Raw genomic sequence first — 14,626 nt, forward strand, 5'->3', positions numbered from 1 at the left:
CTGTGCAAATTGAAGTTCTGGATATAACTCTGCTTTATAGAAACAAAAGAAGTTTCCCACACGCGGCCAGGAAAGAGGAAGGAAGCATCCCGAACACGCACGCACGCACGCACACACACGCACAAAAGAGGTCTCCGTTGTCAAGCTTCAGAAGAAGGAAGGACACGGCCGCTGAAATGTCGTGACATTTCTGTAGTAACGGTTGCGATGGATCTCGGCAGATTCACTGAAGTACCAACTTCCCTTCCTGAGCAGTTTGCGTTTCATAAACAGTAACTGGTCGAACATTCAATTGAAGAGACAAATGTCATCTGAAGTTTGCGTACAACAGCGCTGGAGGAAGTGTTCAGATCCTTCAGTTGAGTGAAAGTATTAACGGCACTTTTTAAAAGTATTAATCAGCCAGATTGCACAACGAAAGTACTCATTCAGTTACACGGTTATGTTAACCAATTTATAAACTCCATTATACTCGGATAGTTTGTAGTGTTGTTGTGCTGTAAAAAACATCCGTCTCTTCATGAGCTCAATAAAAAAAAAACGTTTTTCAGGTTTGTGATCATACGTTTCACAGCTGATCCAAAAGGGTGTTACTATGGTATAAAAAACAACCTCGGATTTGTACGTATAGTACATGAGTACATGTATGTAATACTATGTATTTCATTCCACCTATTTGATCAGTGCAACAGGATACAAACAGAAGAGGCCCGATGAATGTATTATTTTTTTATTTGAAAGACGTACATAATACTTAAAAGATGAAAGAGGACAAATACAAAAATGGCTGTTTCAGAAAGAAAAGGAAAAAAATGAGGTGGACAGATTGACCGACAGAACAGCTCAGTAGCTAAATTAGACAATTAAGTGGATGAGTTTAATGAGCAGCGCCAAATCCAAAACAAAGAAAAGCACCAGCTCCAAACTCCCATTGTCAGAGTCGCTTAAAGCGTTTCCTGGTTTCACTTCTGCCAGACTCACTGTTCATGTTTCAGCACCGACTATAAAACACATCTAACATTCACACCTTTTAAGTTACAGAACACAAAAAAAGGTTACATACAAAACATTTGGAGTTGCTCCAAAAATCAACTAAAACCCGGATATGAGCCACGACACTAAGTGTGTTTAACTACACAAAAGGTGCGAAACCTGCTTACATGGATTGAAAGGCTGCACGACCTCCACCTCTCTGCACTTGCTATCACACACATCAGGACACATCCAGTTCACTTTAAGGTGCTGAGGACCAATCAACAAAGTCCCAGGTGCAAATAAGCAAAAAGGAAATTCTCAGTATTTGTAGATTCACACGTGTGTTAAAGCCTGTGTGCGTGCATCACATGCATGATTAACACATTTCGAATGCCATCAGCGGGTAGTATTGCGCGATTAAATCACAGAGTGAGATTTTGTACATGCTAAAGCTATTGTGTAAATGCGTGGGAAGTAATAACTCTTTTTTAAAAAGATCATGTGCCCTTTTTGGACACTGACGTCATCTTTGTGACACCAGCAGGATCGATCACAGCATTAAACCCAAATAGCCTGTTAAAAACAACAATACATGCACAGCATTACCATCTAGGATTATGCTGCTGACATTCCAGGGACTCTGATTCGGAAATGTTTTGGATCCAGTACGTCATAAAACTTCCAAAGGCCGCTTTGGCATATAAATGCGAAAGATAAATGTAACTCATGTTAAGGTGCAACAGGAAGGGAGATGTCTCTCCATCTGCGTTCACTTTGCATTGTAACAAGTCGCTGTTCGGTCTTATTCGATCTAAACAGATCGAACAGTCGATGTGGCACAATGTGCTGTGAGCCCCCCCCCCCCCACACCTTTAGCCACGATAACCCTCAGTCAGTTCACCTGGAGCCAAATTATCCAGCACCGGCCGCTTCTCATAAGGAACGTGGACATTGCCGGAGTACGGCGCCTCGTCCTCGTCTTCCTGGTCCAGGTCTTTGCCCCCCATGTACCCGGATTCTCCATCCATGCCCGCCTCCTCGTCAACAATCACCCCCTCGTCCCGCGCGAACACCCCGATGGGCAGACGGAACTCGGGCTCGGTGAAGCGAGGGCTGAGCGGCGTCCGGGCTTCCTCCTCCTCTGCCGGCAGCAGGCGTGTGGGCGAGCCCACTTCCGGCACATTGAGCGCTTCTTTCGGCGCCGTGTGCGTCGCCTTCAACCGTTTATTCGGGAATATCTTTAAAAAAAGAAAAAAAAAAGACAAAGGGAAATTCTTAGAGACGGGATATGTTGCAGCCATAACGTGGGTTTTGTTGCTTTGCTTGAGGGAAACACCGGGTGAACTGGGACATGCAGTTCCTACATTTGAACACCGGGTGGCACATTACCAGTAACATGCATCGAAGTAAGTGCCTTAGAACACTCTTATGCTGTGTGGTGCCTGCAACCAACAAATGTATGCTACATGTCATTAGCATTAGCACTGGTAATCGTGCACACGCAGTGCACTGGACGGTGAATTCTGGTTATGGCAGAACACTGGAAATGTTTTAAGGCCTCGACAGGTTTAGATTTTCAAAACCTAAATCCATTTTCATTCAAACCAAACAATTCCCGTTCAAATAGTGAAACCAGAGTTGGGAGGATGAACGTACCAGAAAATCTGGTGGAGCGATATCTGCCTTGGTGCCTTTTCGGTACAGCATGAGGACGACCAATCCGAGCGAGGACAGGACCAACAGGCCGCCGCAGACGCAGAGGGGGAGGAGATCTACATGACAGAAATGCATGAACAATAACAAAATCACACAAAAGAGACCAGTGGGAGCTCTGACTCAGACTTTCACAAAGGAAGGTGAGCGGATACTCGTGGTTTACAGTTAGAGATCCTGCTGATAATCTCACATGTTTATCACGCATGTTTTTATTTGCGAGCCGAAAAAGAGGAAACAACTTTGAGAGTTTGGTGCATTTATCCGGCTGTGAAAAAGTTGACCTCATGCAAGGACATTGCATTGCAAATCAATTTACATGCACATTCCCCAAGTTCTCCTGAATTCTGTCTCCTGGGCGAGAAGCCACAGGCAGTTATTCCTCACGAGCCGTGTTTTCTCGTTGGGATGCGTCCTGGCAAAAAGAGGAATCGGGACGAACTGGTGAATGAAAAACTATTCTGCTTTGTGATTTGCACTTGCAGGTGTTTTTACTTTTCAACGACAAGCATCACATACGTAGTATTTGGCATTAAGTACAGTGTACAGTTTTTTTGCATCAATCCTCTGGACTCAAAGAGTAAGACCGTTCGTACAAACTGCCAAAGCTGATATAAAAGCATGTTGATATAAAAGTGTTCAATTTAAACCTAATATTTAAACTATTAAATCCATGTCGGTCAAAAATGTCCTCACGTCCTGCTTTTATATATTTCTATAAGTGTCTTTTGTTAGGTCACAGTGTCCCGTGAACCACAAAATCAATTCTGTCCAACGCGCTCGTGCGCACCAGACAAACATCTAGGGGGGAAAAAAAGGAGGCTTCCGGCGGAGGCGTGAAAAAGTTACTCAACAGCTCGGTGTTTCCTGCCGCGGGGCGCAGTACGCCTGCTTGGCTTGAACCGACACGGCCTGCAGCTCTCCCTGCATCTCCAGGCAGTGTTTCTCCTGTGCAGCGTCCACCAGCAGCTCCTCTTCACACACGCTGTCCTCACAGAAAAAGGTGTGTGTCCCCCCCTGCACAAACAACGGAGCTTTTCAGGAAAGCCGCTCACAGGCATGCGGAGAAGGTTAAATGTGCGCGATGCATCATGCTAATCCTAAAAAACACTGATAGATAATGAAACGACATCAACACATTTTCTGCTAAACCAGGAGTCTTCAACGTTTTTCAGGCCGAGGTCCCCCCAAACTGATGGCGAGATGGAGCCGGGACTCCCTATTCTACGGAGTTTGGTCCGCCATCTTTTGTTTTTGAGCTTCGCGCTCTTTAGACGTGAGCATGAACGCGATCTGATCGGCTGGTGCCTGCGCTGTCGTATCAGCATGAAAGGGGCCGTGAGTGAACCGGTGCTCAGCTTGAGAGCTGCTGTGTGTAGCTGAATGTGTGCGTTGTGGACTGAAAGATAACGTCTTCTCCATCAATTTATCTGACCGCTACAACATGTTGGATTCATGTTAACGTGTATTTAAAGGCATTTACATTTGTGGGAGAAAAAAATATATATAAATTGTCTTAATCAAACATTTCGCAACTCCCCTGCAGAACCTCCGGAGACCCCCTGTTGAAGACCTCTGTGCTAAACCATCATCAAGATCACTGTCATTGTTTGACTAGTGATCACTACAACGGGAAGCGACTCATTTGCTTGCGTGTCATTAACGTCCCCGGAGACTCTGGAAGGTGAACATTCCTCTGAACCGGGTCTCACCTGGTTGACGATCTGAACGTCGTATTGAAATTCAGGGAGCTCTGCGCTTTTCTTCTTCCTTCTATTTTTACTCGGACTGTGTGTCGGCTTCTGGAAGTAGAGCAGCCAGGGATGGGAGAAGCGGAATAGGACGGAGCCGTTGTGTCGGGCGGTGACGTTGACCGATGGGAAGTCCAAATTACCTGGAAACAGAAAAATGGGTTAAAGGTGATCTCGATCTCTGAGATAATCACCAGCTGACCATTTCTTGGGCAATTTAGGGAGTTATGAGCTGCCCTTTTTTGTCATTTTGTGGATCCAGTTTTATATTTTGTTTTTTAAAGATCATTATCCAAAAGGTTTCTAAATATATATTATTTTTTATGAATCCATGTTTTTTCAAATTATGTATTATGTATGTATATGTATGTTGTATGTTTTTTAAAGTATACATATTGTTTTGACCCTAACTATTTATTCATAAAATATTCACAAAAATATTCATTTGCAAATTCTTTCTATAGCTCCTCTTATTTTTGGAATATTTACAGTTAAACAAATTATATTAAATATAATGAAAATGATTACATTTTAGTAATTGTTTCTAAAAAAATGATTTAGAATAATCGTAATTCCCTGATTTTACGGTTTTGGTTTTGAATGACATCAATACTCACATTTCTGCTCTGCCGGAGAGCTCCGGGAATAACTGAAAACGATGTCAGTGGGAGGAGACTCGTTCTGTCCAATCACAGCAGTTACGCTTAGAAAGTAATCATTTTGTGGATCATTGAGAAATGACACGTCTTGTTGTTGAGCCGGTGGGTCGACCCACATCTCATTAGGGAAACTGGGGATACAAACAGGACAAGACAATGAGCAAATAACTGAAAGACTAAAAGCCCCTGGCAAGTTTTAGACACATCGAAAATATGCATCAGCCTTCTGTACACGTATGTAAACAGTCAGTAACATTACAATAATCAACATTTTGATACATTATGTTTGAATAAGGACTAGTGTGTAGGATTTAGTAATGAGGATATGTGCCGACTAGGACATTTGTGACTAGGGCGCCTGTAGAAACATGGTGGTGCAACATGGCGAACTCAGTGAAGAGCATCCGCTCACTCTAGTACAATAATAAATTAATATTAAAATGAAAAAAATATCAATATAATATCTCGACGATGGGTTAACGCGGGTCGCTCCAGTTCTCCTGATAACTGATGGACAATAAATGAATACACGTGTTGGTTTGTGCAGTTTAAAGCACAGATGATCTTGGACGATACCTCTAACGGGAAAGCACATCTGAGGCAGGTCATGTGTGCACAGAAAACCACGGACCTGTTCAGTGGGTAGAATGAGCGTAAGTTGACTCTGAATCTGAGCCCCGGCGGGGGGGGGTCCTCGTAGCTCCACTTCACAACGTTCTTCATGTTGTGGCAGTGCAGGGTCACGTTGGTCGGCGGCGCCACTGTGGAAACAGACACGCAGCGTCAGACGGCAGATATCACCAGTTCAACAGACGTCCAAAGGGGAAAACAGGGAAAGTAACGTTGCTCGCTCTGGACTTCCCTCCAGAGGGCGCTGCGTGCAAACGGCGTCTTCTGACGTGGAGCGACGCAGAAAAAGATCTCAACACGTATGGAATGCCGTTTTAGTCTAAATTAAATAAATGAATAAATACATAAATACATAAAATATGCATTTGAAATACATCATGAAATAAATAAATGAGGCAATAAATACATAAATATTAAATACATTTAATTATTTCATGGTACGTTTATTTCATAATGCCACTTTTCATTTCATGGTAATTTCATAATGCCGTTTTTCATTTCCAGAGACTTATTTCATAATGCCGTTTTACATGTCACGTTCTTATATGCAAATCTGGGGGCGTGGCTACATCTAACGTTCAGAAACAGACAACAGAGCCGTGTGCAAAAGAAGGCTGGCTAAGGGACATGAGTGTTGATATAATGGAAGACATCGGTGGGGTCCGAAGTAGCATGCTAGCATTAGCAGATCAAATCGATCAACATGGATTTTCTGCAGGGTTTTTTGGAAATACTAGGGCGGAGAAGTGCTCTTCAAGATGTATACATAGACGACAAAGTTTTAAATTGTTTAAGACTGATTGAGCACCGCGTGCGTGTGGAAGAGGTCCAAGTTGAAGAAGTCAACATTAGCGCTGGTACTACAAGCACAGATACAGGTGCTTGTAAAACCCATGTTGTTTCCATAAACACGCACACTTAGTTCCTCAAATTGACCGTAGCACAGAGCCACTTCAGTGCCACAATCCCTGGCGAGCAAAGTATTTAATCTACTGATCACCTCTGGAATCCAGTTTGATTTTCATCGGGCGCATGTTTACACAAGCCTGTTCCTGTGTGAACCTCACTTCACGGGAAGCAGCCGGGCTGCAACTTCTGTGTCAACATAAATGTTTGGTTTACAATGGTTAGGATGAAATGTCAGCGGGTGTAAACCATATAATATTATTACACTGGTGACATTTCCAGAGCACGCACTCTCTAAATGTATTCAGGAAGACAAAGAGAGACACAAAGGTTGTAAATGTAAAGAAGTAGTAGCAGCGCTTTGGATTATTAATTGGTGGCGATTGACACTGGCCTGGGGTTGCATTTTAAAATTAAATAAAAAAAGGGAAAATCTTGGTGCACAAATTTCTGAACACACCTTCCAATAACCTTTATGAGCCACCTGTTATCGCGAACAATGAAAAACGTCAATTTCACTTTCAGTTCCTCTCGGGTGCCTGCATTTACGTGCCTGCACGTGCTAACCTACTGCCGCGCCGTGACGAGGCGCGAGAGGGAAATCACAGAGGAAGACGCCCGCACTGTCAAAGAAGCGTTAACCGCATCAGTCACGTCTGTCGCTGAAGGCGGTCACCACGAGAAAGCACGAGACCCACACAGGCCAGACCGCAACGGCTCAGGGTTTTAACCTACGCTTTTTACGCTCCTGCAGTTTGACAGCTTTTTGAACGCCGCGGGAAAATGGATCACTGTGAAATTCCAGTGTGATTTTGAAGGATACCTTTGACCCGTTGGGTACGGTCTGAGAAAGAAATAATTAATACGGGAGATAAAACATTTCTTGAAATAATGATTTACTGCGCACACACACACACACACAAACACACACGATCCCTTTGCAATCTGCACAGAATATTACACAACTTTAGGGCATTTTTTTCCCCACGTTTCTGAGTTAATAAGAATGCGCAGAAAGAGAGACCTTGTGAAAGGATTTCTGCGAGCAAAACAAAACCGCTTTCAGAAGCAGTAAGAGATAATGCTAACACATTCTTTTTTTTTTCTTTCTTTTTTTTTTAAAAAGGTCACTGGGGGACAGAGGAAGTCCAACCGGGGAAGTGAAACAATCACGCGCAATGATTGTGTGCAGAAATATGAGCATTAAAGTACAAGCTGCTTCTATAACGCCATGATACTTAATAATAACTTACATATGTCCTTGTTGTTATACACGTTTCATCATTGTTGGAACATTTGCGGTTGTGAAATATACATCGGATATCCTCATTTATATGAACGATGCTTCCTCTAGCATCACGCGCCGCCATTTACGATTCTGTCTCTATGTTCCAAACTTTATTACATTGTGAAAAGAGTGCTGTCCGAAATATTATAGTGGTGCCATTTTCTGCATTTTGAAGTACAAACATTGGATTGTGGTCAAATTGGAAACATTATCTTTCAACACACTCTGCTGTCATTTTGTCATTAATTCCTGTGTTATTAATCGTTCTGCATGTAGTAATTAATTCACATTTATTAATAAGACATCAGAAAACACTGAGAAGCGGGAGGCTGAAATGAGGGAGCGTTTGGCTGTAGTTTTGCTTTAAGATTGATCCGACTGTTTACAAAATGACAGAAATAGTTTTTGTTGACAAAGAGGGCGAGTGGGTCTTTGGTGCATCCAGTTATTATTAAGAGCCGTCTGCTGCAGACAAAGATGCAGACGTCTGCTGGACGCCTCTTTAAATGATGAGGGTGCAGATTCAGAAAGGGCCCCCCTCCGCCCCCCCCAATGGCTGTAATGAAGGACATTAGCACACTGGCACAACATCTACTCAGAGAGGAGAGAGCTGACATGAAGTGCAGACTTAGTATTGAATTACATTACATGTCCTTTAGCTGACGCTTTTATCCAAAGTGACTTACAATAAGTACATTTCAACCATAAGGATACAAACCCAGAACAACAATATTAATAATAAAAGTCTTGCAAGTCTAAGTTGCCTCGGTTTTCAAATCCACACGCTTACTGGTACACTTGAATAGAACAAAGACATGTTAATGTTATTAGAGTGCACATTGTGTTCCTGGCTTTGTTTTTTCACCCACCACTTTTTTTCCAACTTTTCTTTGTGACTTATATGGCAAACGAAGCCAAAACACCAAAAATGTAATTAAAGATCATTTTACCAATTTCTAATAAGAAGAAGACACTCACTACAGTACACACTATTCCAGTGCATCTACGTGTCGTGTATGTTTGACTACTGCATTTTGGTACTTGAATCCTCATCAAAGTTGCAGAAAGACATTGACGGTACACAAACAAAGTTGTGTAATAACACTGAACGGGACAAAGAGGAAACAGACCGCAATAGAAATGCAGCAACTCCGCAAACCTCAGCAGGAGGGTTTGTTCAGGCGATCAGCCACGTAGGAAAAGACTACGATGTTCCACGGTTGATTTAATCGAGATTCATAGTAAATATGAACGCAGAGTTTCTCCTGCTCTCCAGTTCAACCGTTGGTGCTTATTTTTTAAGGCTCTGTGACGTCACTCTACTGATATCAACGTCAGCCCCGGCCATTGGGCCAGTAAAATAGTGACCATAAAAAGGTTCTCCTGACACGCACCACCACGTTCCCGGGTGTTGGTTAGAGGGATGGATGACTTGACGTAAACGTCGCTGACACGTACAGTGTAAGCTAGTAACGTAACGCTAACTCAGCTAACGCTAGCTAACGTAACTTACCGTCAGCTACCGACTCCTGTAACCAGACGAGAAGGAGAAACACGGAGGCCAAATCCATCTTCAACTTGGCGACACAAAGCTCGCTTTCCCTTCAAAGTAAGAACCGGAGACACTAACTAATCTCGCGTTTCATTGGGAAGCTCCAGAGAAACAACAACGACCGGACGACGTCCACGCTCACCAAAGCCCGACTCTGGCGTCCCTAGAGCGGATACGACGCCCCCCCCCCCTCCTTCCTTCCTTCCTTTCCTCCTACGGCCTTTCCCAGACCTCGGAAATATAAACTTCCTCCTACCAAATATGACACGTTTGGCTGTGGGTTGATTTAATAGATAAAGAGGCGTGAGGATTATGCAACAACACAAAGAGAGAACTGCATGAGATATTTGGTCTTTTTTTCGTGTGAAACACAATCTAAGATAGTAAAACGAACTACTTCTGAAGGGGAATAAAATTCACCGGTATCATACTACAGGCTACAAAGCAAAATACTATAATGAAAACAGTAACAACGACAAAAAACAAGAAATAGCATACCACACCGTTTAGCCATTAATTGGGGCAAACAGTTTAGACTGAAACAGATCGTTTTTCAAGTTAGAGTTGTACTATATCCGATAGCACATGAACGCATCATCAGGCCATATCACGTTGCCTGGAAATTACCTTCTTTTTCCAAGAAGTATTTTTTCCTCCATATTGCCCGTTGGGAAAGCGTTTGTTCTTGATGGGAGCCAATAAATAAGCTGTGCTACGTATACTAATGGATCAATCATTTAGCGGGAAAAATCGTATTTTTCCAGATGCCTACTGAATTTCATTTGATTGTTAAATACAATTAAAAACAAATACCATGCCTACTTTTTGAGTTGTGAAACTGATCATTCCTTTAACTACTAAATGTTATTTGTATATTAGTATACATTAACCACAGCCTAATTGATCTATGCTTGAAGTCTGTTCTGATCGGAACATTTCCTTGCAGTACTTGAGGCTGAACTCAGCCTGCACTTGAAGTGAGTTACAGCTTCCTCTGTGGGATTCTTCCTGACGTCAGCTGGATGTGGGATTTTTATTCCCCATCCCAGCCTTAAAGTGACTCATTCACGGATCAGCGCCACAGCAGAAACTCGGGGTAAGTTACACACCAGAAAACTGGGAAACTAAACCATGCTTGATTCGTATTGATGGGCATATAGTTTAGGCTTCTTTAACAGCTGTTTAATAGTATGTTTGTGTCCTGTCGCCGGCCCGCTAAAAGCGATAGCCCAGCCTTGCTTTTAATATGTTCTCATGTTACATTGCATTCCTATGGAAATGTTATGTAATAGAAACATTCTCTCTTATCTGGTGGGATGGAAAGTTTGAAAAATGTGTCCCAGATATTCAACGCAGTACTTACAATGACTCTGGGATGCGGTTTTTCATCCTGTAAACTTCTGGTTTGTTATGTACTGAGAATGAAGAAGACAGAGGGCGTTTTTAACAGGGCTGACTTCACCCCTGACCCACAAATCCGCTTCTTAAGCGCGATGTCTGGCTTTTAAGACCACTCCGTTCCAGGTCTTGGATTCCTAAGCCAGATATGTGGTCAGGCGCTGTGGTTCATTCTTATTCTGGTGCGTGGAAAGTCAGCCAGGACGCAGAAAGAATGCACTCGGGACAAAAGTGTGGAGTTAACAATTTTTGTTCCTGCGGGAAAAGCAAAGGCCGGCCCTCTGAATCACCATCTTCATGCCCCCCCCCCCCCCCCCTGAATACTGGGAACATGTCACTGGCTGTGTCTTTAAGGCTGTTCAACGTCATCTTCCTCATTTTCCCGACTGCCTTTTTCCTTTAGCGTTAGTTGGCACAACAGCAAACCTTCATTTCCCCTCGTCGTTAGATTCAACTTTATGAAGAAAAAAAAAGAGTGGACACATTTTGAATGAAGTTGTCGTGTGTAAATATAAAATAAATGTTGATCTTAACACAAACTATTTGAAGAAAACCATTAAACAGTAATCCCCAGTATGTTTGAGGTTAAACCACTTTTTATAGGAAAAGCCAGACATTTGGGAAAATATGCTCATTGTCTTTTTTACCGAGATGTTGTGAATATTAATACCACTTTCAAATCTGTCCAATCCACAGGCAGTAGCCAGTTAGCGTAGCTTAGCTTTACTGGGTCTGAGGTGCTGGACTGACTCTTGGCTGGTAGCTGTAACTTTTCTTTCTCTTCACCTCAAAATACACAGTTTGTCCATAGCTTCTTTCTTTATCCAATCACAACATTCTATACTTTTGCGACCGCATAGACGGAAGTCTATTGATTTCTCGAGAAGATCTTTAAAAATGGGGGAAAACATTCCTCAAACAACAATACATATTGAATCTTTTGGGGTATTAGGTAATCTAGTGAGTATTTATGGGGCAGGATGGTGTAAACTACAGTGCCGATGTTACTGCAGAAACGTGTCATGGTTTAATAACTGTTGTACCAATACTCGTCTATGGCATTTTGCCTCACAGACAATAATTGTCAGTGACATCAATTGATGATCTGGTGTCCTCGTGGAATTTGTGGAGTGGCTAAATTAGAAAATGTTGAGGACATCAGGCTAGATGAATTCACATCTGTTTACTTTGTCACATAAGCGGAGCGGTCAACTAGCTGCATTCAAAATAAATGCAGACGGTCACATTACATTATTGCCTAACCAGAAAATCTACACAGACTTTTGCAAAGGCCAAGATTTCAAAACAATGTTGTCCCTGGAATCTTGAAGAAACCTCCATAGTAAAAATTTTTAACTGTGTGTTATGTGAAATTCAATGTAGGTTCCCAGTGCCAAAGAATGTCCCCCTAACTGAAGTGCAGGAAGAACACGCCCACGTGTGTGTGCGTGTGACAAATTCCTGATCCAAACCGGCGGTCAGAATGTCCACATCCCCTTTTTCTTCCCGTCATGTTAAAACAACACTTAATGGGTTAGAGACACACGGGGGTTCGACCTCAGCACGTATCACAGTATCCAATAACAAGAATCTCCTGTGTGAAAGTTGATCCGGGCCGAGAGACGTCTGGCTTCGTCCACGTGGCCCGAGCACTGCGAAAAAAAGTTTCCCGGCATCTCTCTGAGGTTAGCCAGAGGCTGTTGCGACATCGAGGCGGACAAACGTGTTATCCGTTCAATTAAATACAGGAAATCACTGCAACAAACAGCGACGGATCCTTAATTTAAAGAGGAACGCCACGTTCACCACACGATACTTAATGTTTTCTTTCCCACAGGCTTTCAAAAATCTTTCAAAATGCTGCCAGGAGCCCTCCCCCTGCAGTGATGGCCGCCGTCGGCCCCCCCGCCCCCTTCCTCTGCGTGCTGCTCCTCTACGTGTCGGTGGCTCTGCAGCGCTCCGACCCGCGGCTGGCCTACGTGACCCACAACGGCCTCTTCTACTACTCCTGCAGCCAGGACCCGCAGCCCTGCAGCGTCTCCTCGCTCGCCGACTGCCGGTGCCAAGACGTGCACCACCCGCAGTCCCACCCGTCTCCCGTCTTCGGGATGAGACGCTTGACCGTGTGGTTCACGTCGGCGATAAACGCGGCGCGTCTGCTCAACAACTCCGAGGTCACGCACCTCACCCTGATCCGCTGCGGCGCCGGAGGCCCGGGGACGCCCTCCCCTTCCCCGGAGGGGCATTTCGCCGTGAGGCACCTGGAGAGGCTGACAGTGGTGGACGTGGACAAGGCGCCGGTTCCCCACTGTGCGGACGCAAACAGAGCCTGGGACGCGCACGCGAACGGCGACGGCGACAGAGACAACGGCGTTCACCCGGACACGGGTAAATACAAAAAGGACAAAGGCGCAAACCCGGACTTGACAGCGAAGAAAGATTCCACGACTCTGTCCTCGCTCCAGTGCCAAGACATCTTCCTGGGCAGGGAGCTGGGAGCGGCGTACGACGAGCAGGCCAGAGTGGGAATCATCCACAGCTCTGCGCTGGAGTGGGGGGCAGAGGTCAAGGCCTACACCGTGCAGACGCACATAGACGGTGACGGCGCGCTGCCCTTCCCTGATCTCCACCTGGCAAAGTTACCGGAGACGGACGTCATATACGTCAGCTTTGTGTACTGAGGAGCAGAGGAGTGCGGGAGGAAGACGACCCAGAGTTCAGCACCTGCAAACGCGAGCAGAACATCTTAAAGATTCAACCGTCATTTTCCCAAGCGCACCTAAATACTTTGCGCAGGTGTTTATCGGAATGTTGAAACAAAATATATGAGTTAATTTGAGACCTTCCGAGGGAGCCGACCAGCCCTCTCCAGATGAGCCTTTTGTTTTCCCTCTCTACGCAAGGACCAGAAAATGTCCACCACGAAGTGCGTCCCACTAACGCTCTGATTCCCACTGGATGTAAAGCTGTCTGCCTGTTTTTTCAGCTTTTCATGTTCTTTTTTTGTAATATTCTTTCTTGTAGGGCAGTATGTCCTGATTCGAGGGAGGACATTGAGCTATTTTGAACTGTGTGCAGCATCGATTTCACCAAACTCTGCTCTGGCATTCCTACAACTGACCTCTGACCTCTGTGGAATCGATGAATCATCTTAAATGTGGAACACATGTTTGGTTCCAGGATTCAACCACCAGATGGCAGCAGATACATTTGAGTCAAAGAGGAAGAGAGGAGGACGAAGCTTGCTGATGGCAGGAGGAAACACGTTTTTCGGTCTTCTTTGTTTTCTTAAAGAATCTAGCAAACCTGAAATGTTACTAATGTGTCATGACGTGTCTCAGCACTTTAAAAGCCTGTGGGGAATATTGTTTTTTAGCACAGACCTAGGCTGTAATGCTTGATAAATTATGGCGTGATAATTATTTGAAATCAAAAATGTCATCACTATTGAACAGAAACACATTATTTACTTACTTATCACTGCGGAATTCAACATCATATGTTCACTGATCTCAAGGTTAAAGCATGCCTTGTGATGTATTGAAATAATCTAACGTTTACAATATGAGCTAAAAATGATTTAAACTGTGATCACAAATTATTTTTGTAATTAGTTTTCTCTATTTCCTCCGTTGGATATCTGTTTGACCTCAGTGATCGTGAGGCCTCGCGCGTCCTGTCATTCTGCACAACGAGCCCCTGCCCATACGCGCGCGCGGGCGCGTGCGTGTGGAGTGCGTGTGCTGACACCTGC

General features: G+C 44.0%; 2 protein-coding genes across 2 annotated transcripts; one reads left to right on the forward strand and one right to left on the reverse strand.

The window, feature by feature from the left end:
- Positions 1-714: 714 nt before the first annotated feature.
- On the reverse strand, positions 715-9,743 carry ifngr1l (interferon gamma receptor 1-like). Its single transcript, XM_040178591.2, has 7 exons — positions 9,436-9,743; positions 5,730-5,859; positions 5,057-5,229; positions 4,401-4,582; positions 3,543-3,705; positions 2,632-2,747; positions 715-2,213 (listed from the first exon to the last, which is right to left on the reverse strand). Exons 1-7 carry the CDS (start codon positions 9,491-9,493, stop codon positions 1,848-1,850), a joined length of 1,188 nt encoding a protein of 395 aa, XP_040034525.2. The 5' UTR covers positions 9,494-9,743; the 3' UTR covers positions 715-1,847.
- A 335-nt stretch (positions 9,744-10,078) lies between these two features.
- Positions 10,079-14,471, forward strand: LOC120820621 (uncharacterized). The gene is made up of 2 exons (XM_040178592.2): positions 10,079-10,570; positions 12,710-14,471. The coding sequence occupies exon 2, from the start codon at positions 12,759-12,761 to the stop codon at positions 13,551-13,553; it is 795 nt and encodes a 264-aa protein (XP_040034526.1). The 5' UTR covers positions 10,079-10,570; positions 12,710-12,758; the 3' UTR covers positions 13,554-14,471.
- Positions 14,472-14,626: the final 155 nt, after the last annotated feature.

The sequence above is a fragment of the Gasterosteus aculeatus genome, chromosome 6 (assembly GCF_964276395.1).
Source record: "Gasterosteus aculeatus chromosome 6, fGasAcu3.hap1.1, whole genome shotgun sequence".
NCBI lineage: Eukaryota > Metazoa > Chordata > Actinopteri > Perciformes > Gasterosteidae > Gasterosteus > Gasterosteus aculeatus.

Bases quoted from the DNA above. Each gene is read 5' to 3' on its own strand.
- LOC120820621 (XM_040178592.2), top strand. From the start codon at position 12,759: ATGGCCGCCGTCGGCCCCCCCGCCCCCTTCCTCTGCGTGCTGCTCCTC.
- ifngr1l (XM_040178591.2), bottom strand. From the start codon at position 9,493: ATGGATTTGGCCTCCGTGTTTCTCCTTCTCGTCTGGTTACAGGAGTCG. The intron at 5,860-9,435 runs GTAAGTTACGTT...CTGTTTCCACAG, and splicing joins ACAGGAGTCGGTAGCTGACG to TGGCGCCGCCGACCAACGTG. The intron at 5,230-5,729 runs GTCCGTGGTTTT...TTGTATCCCCAG, and splicing joins TCATTCTACCCACTGAACAG to TTTCCCTAATGAGATGTGGG.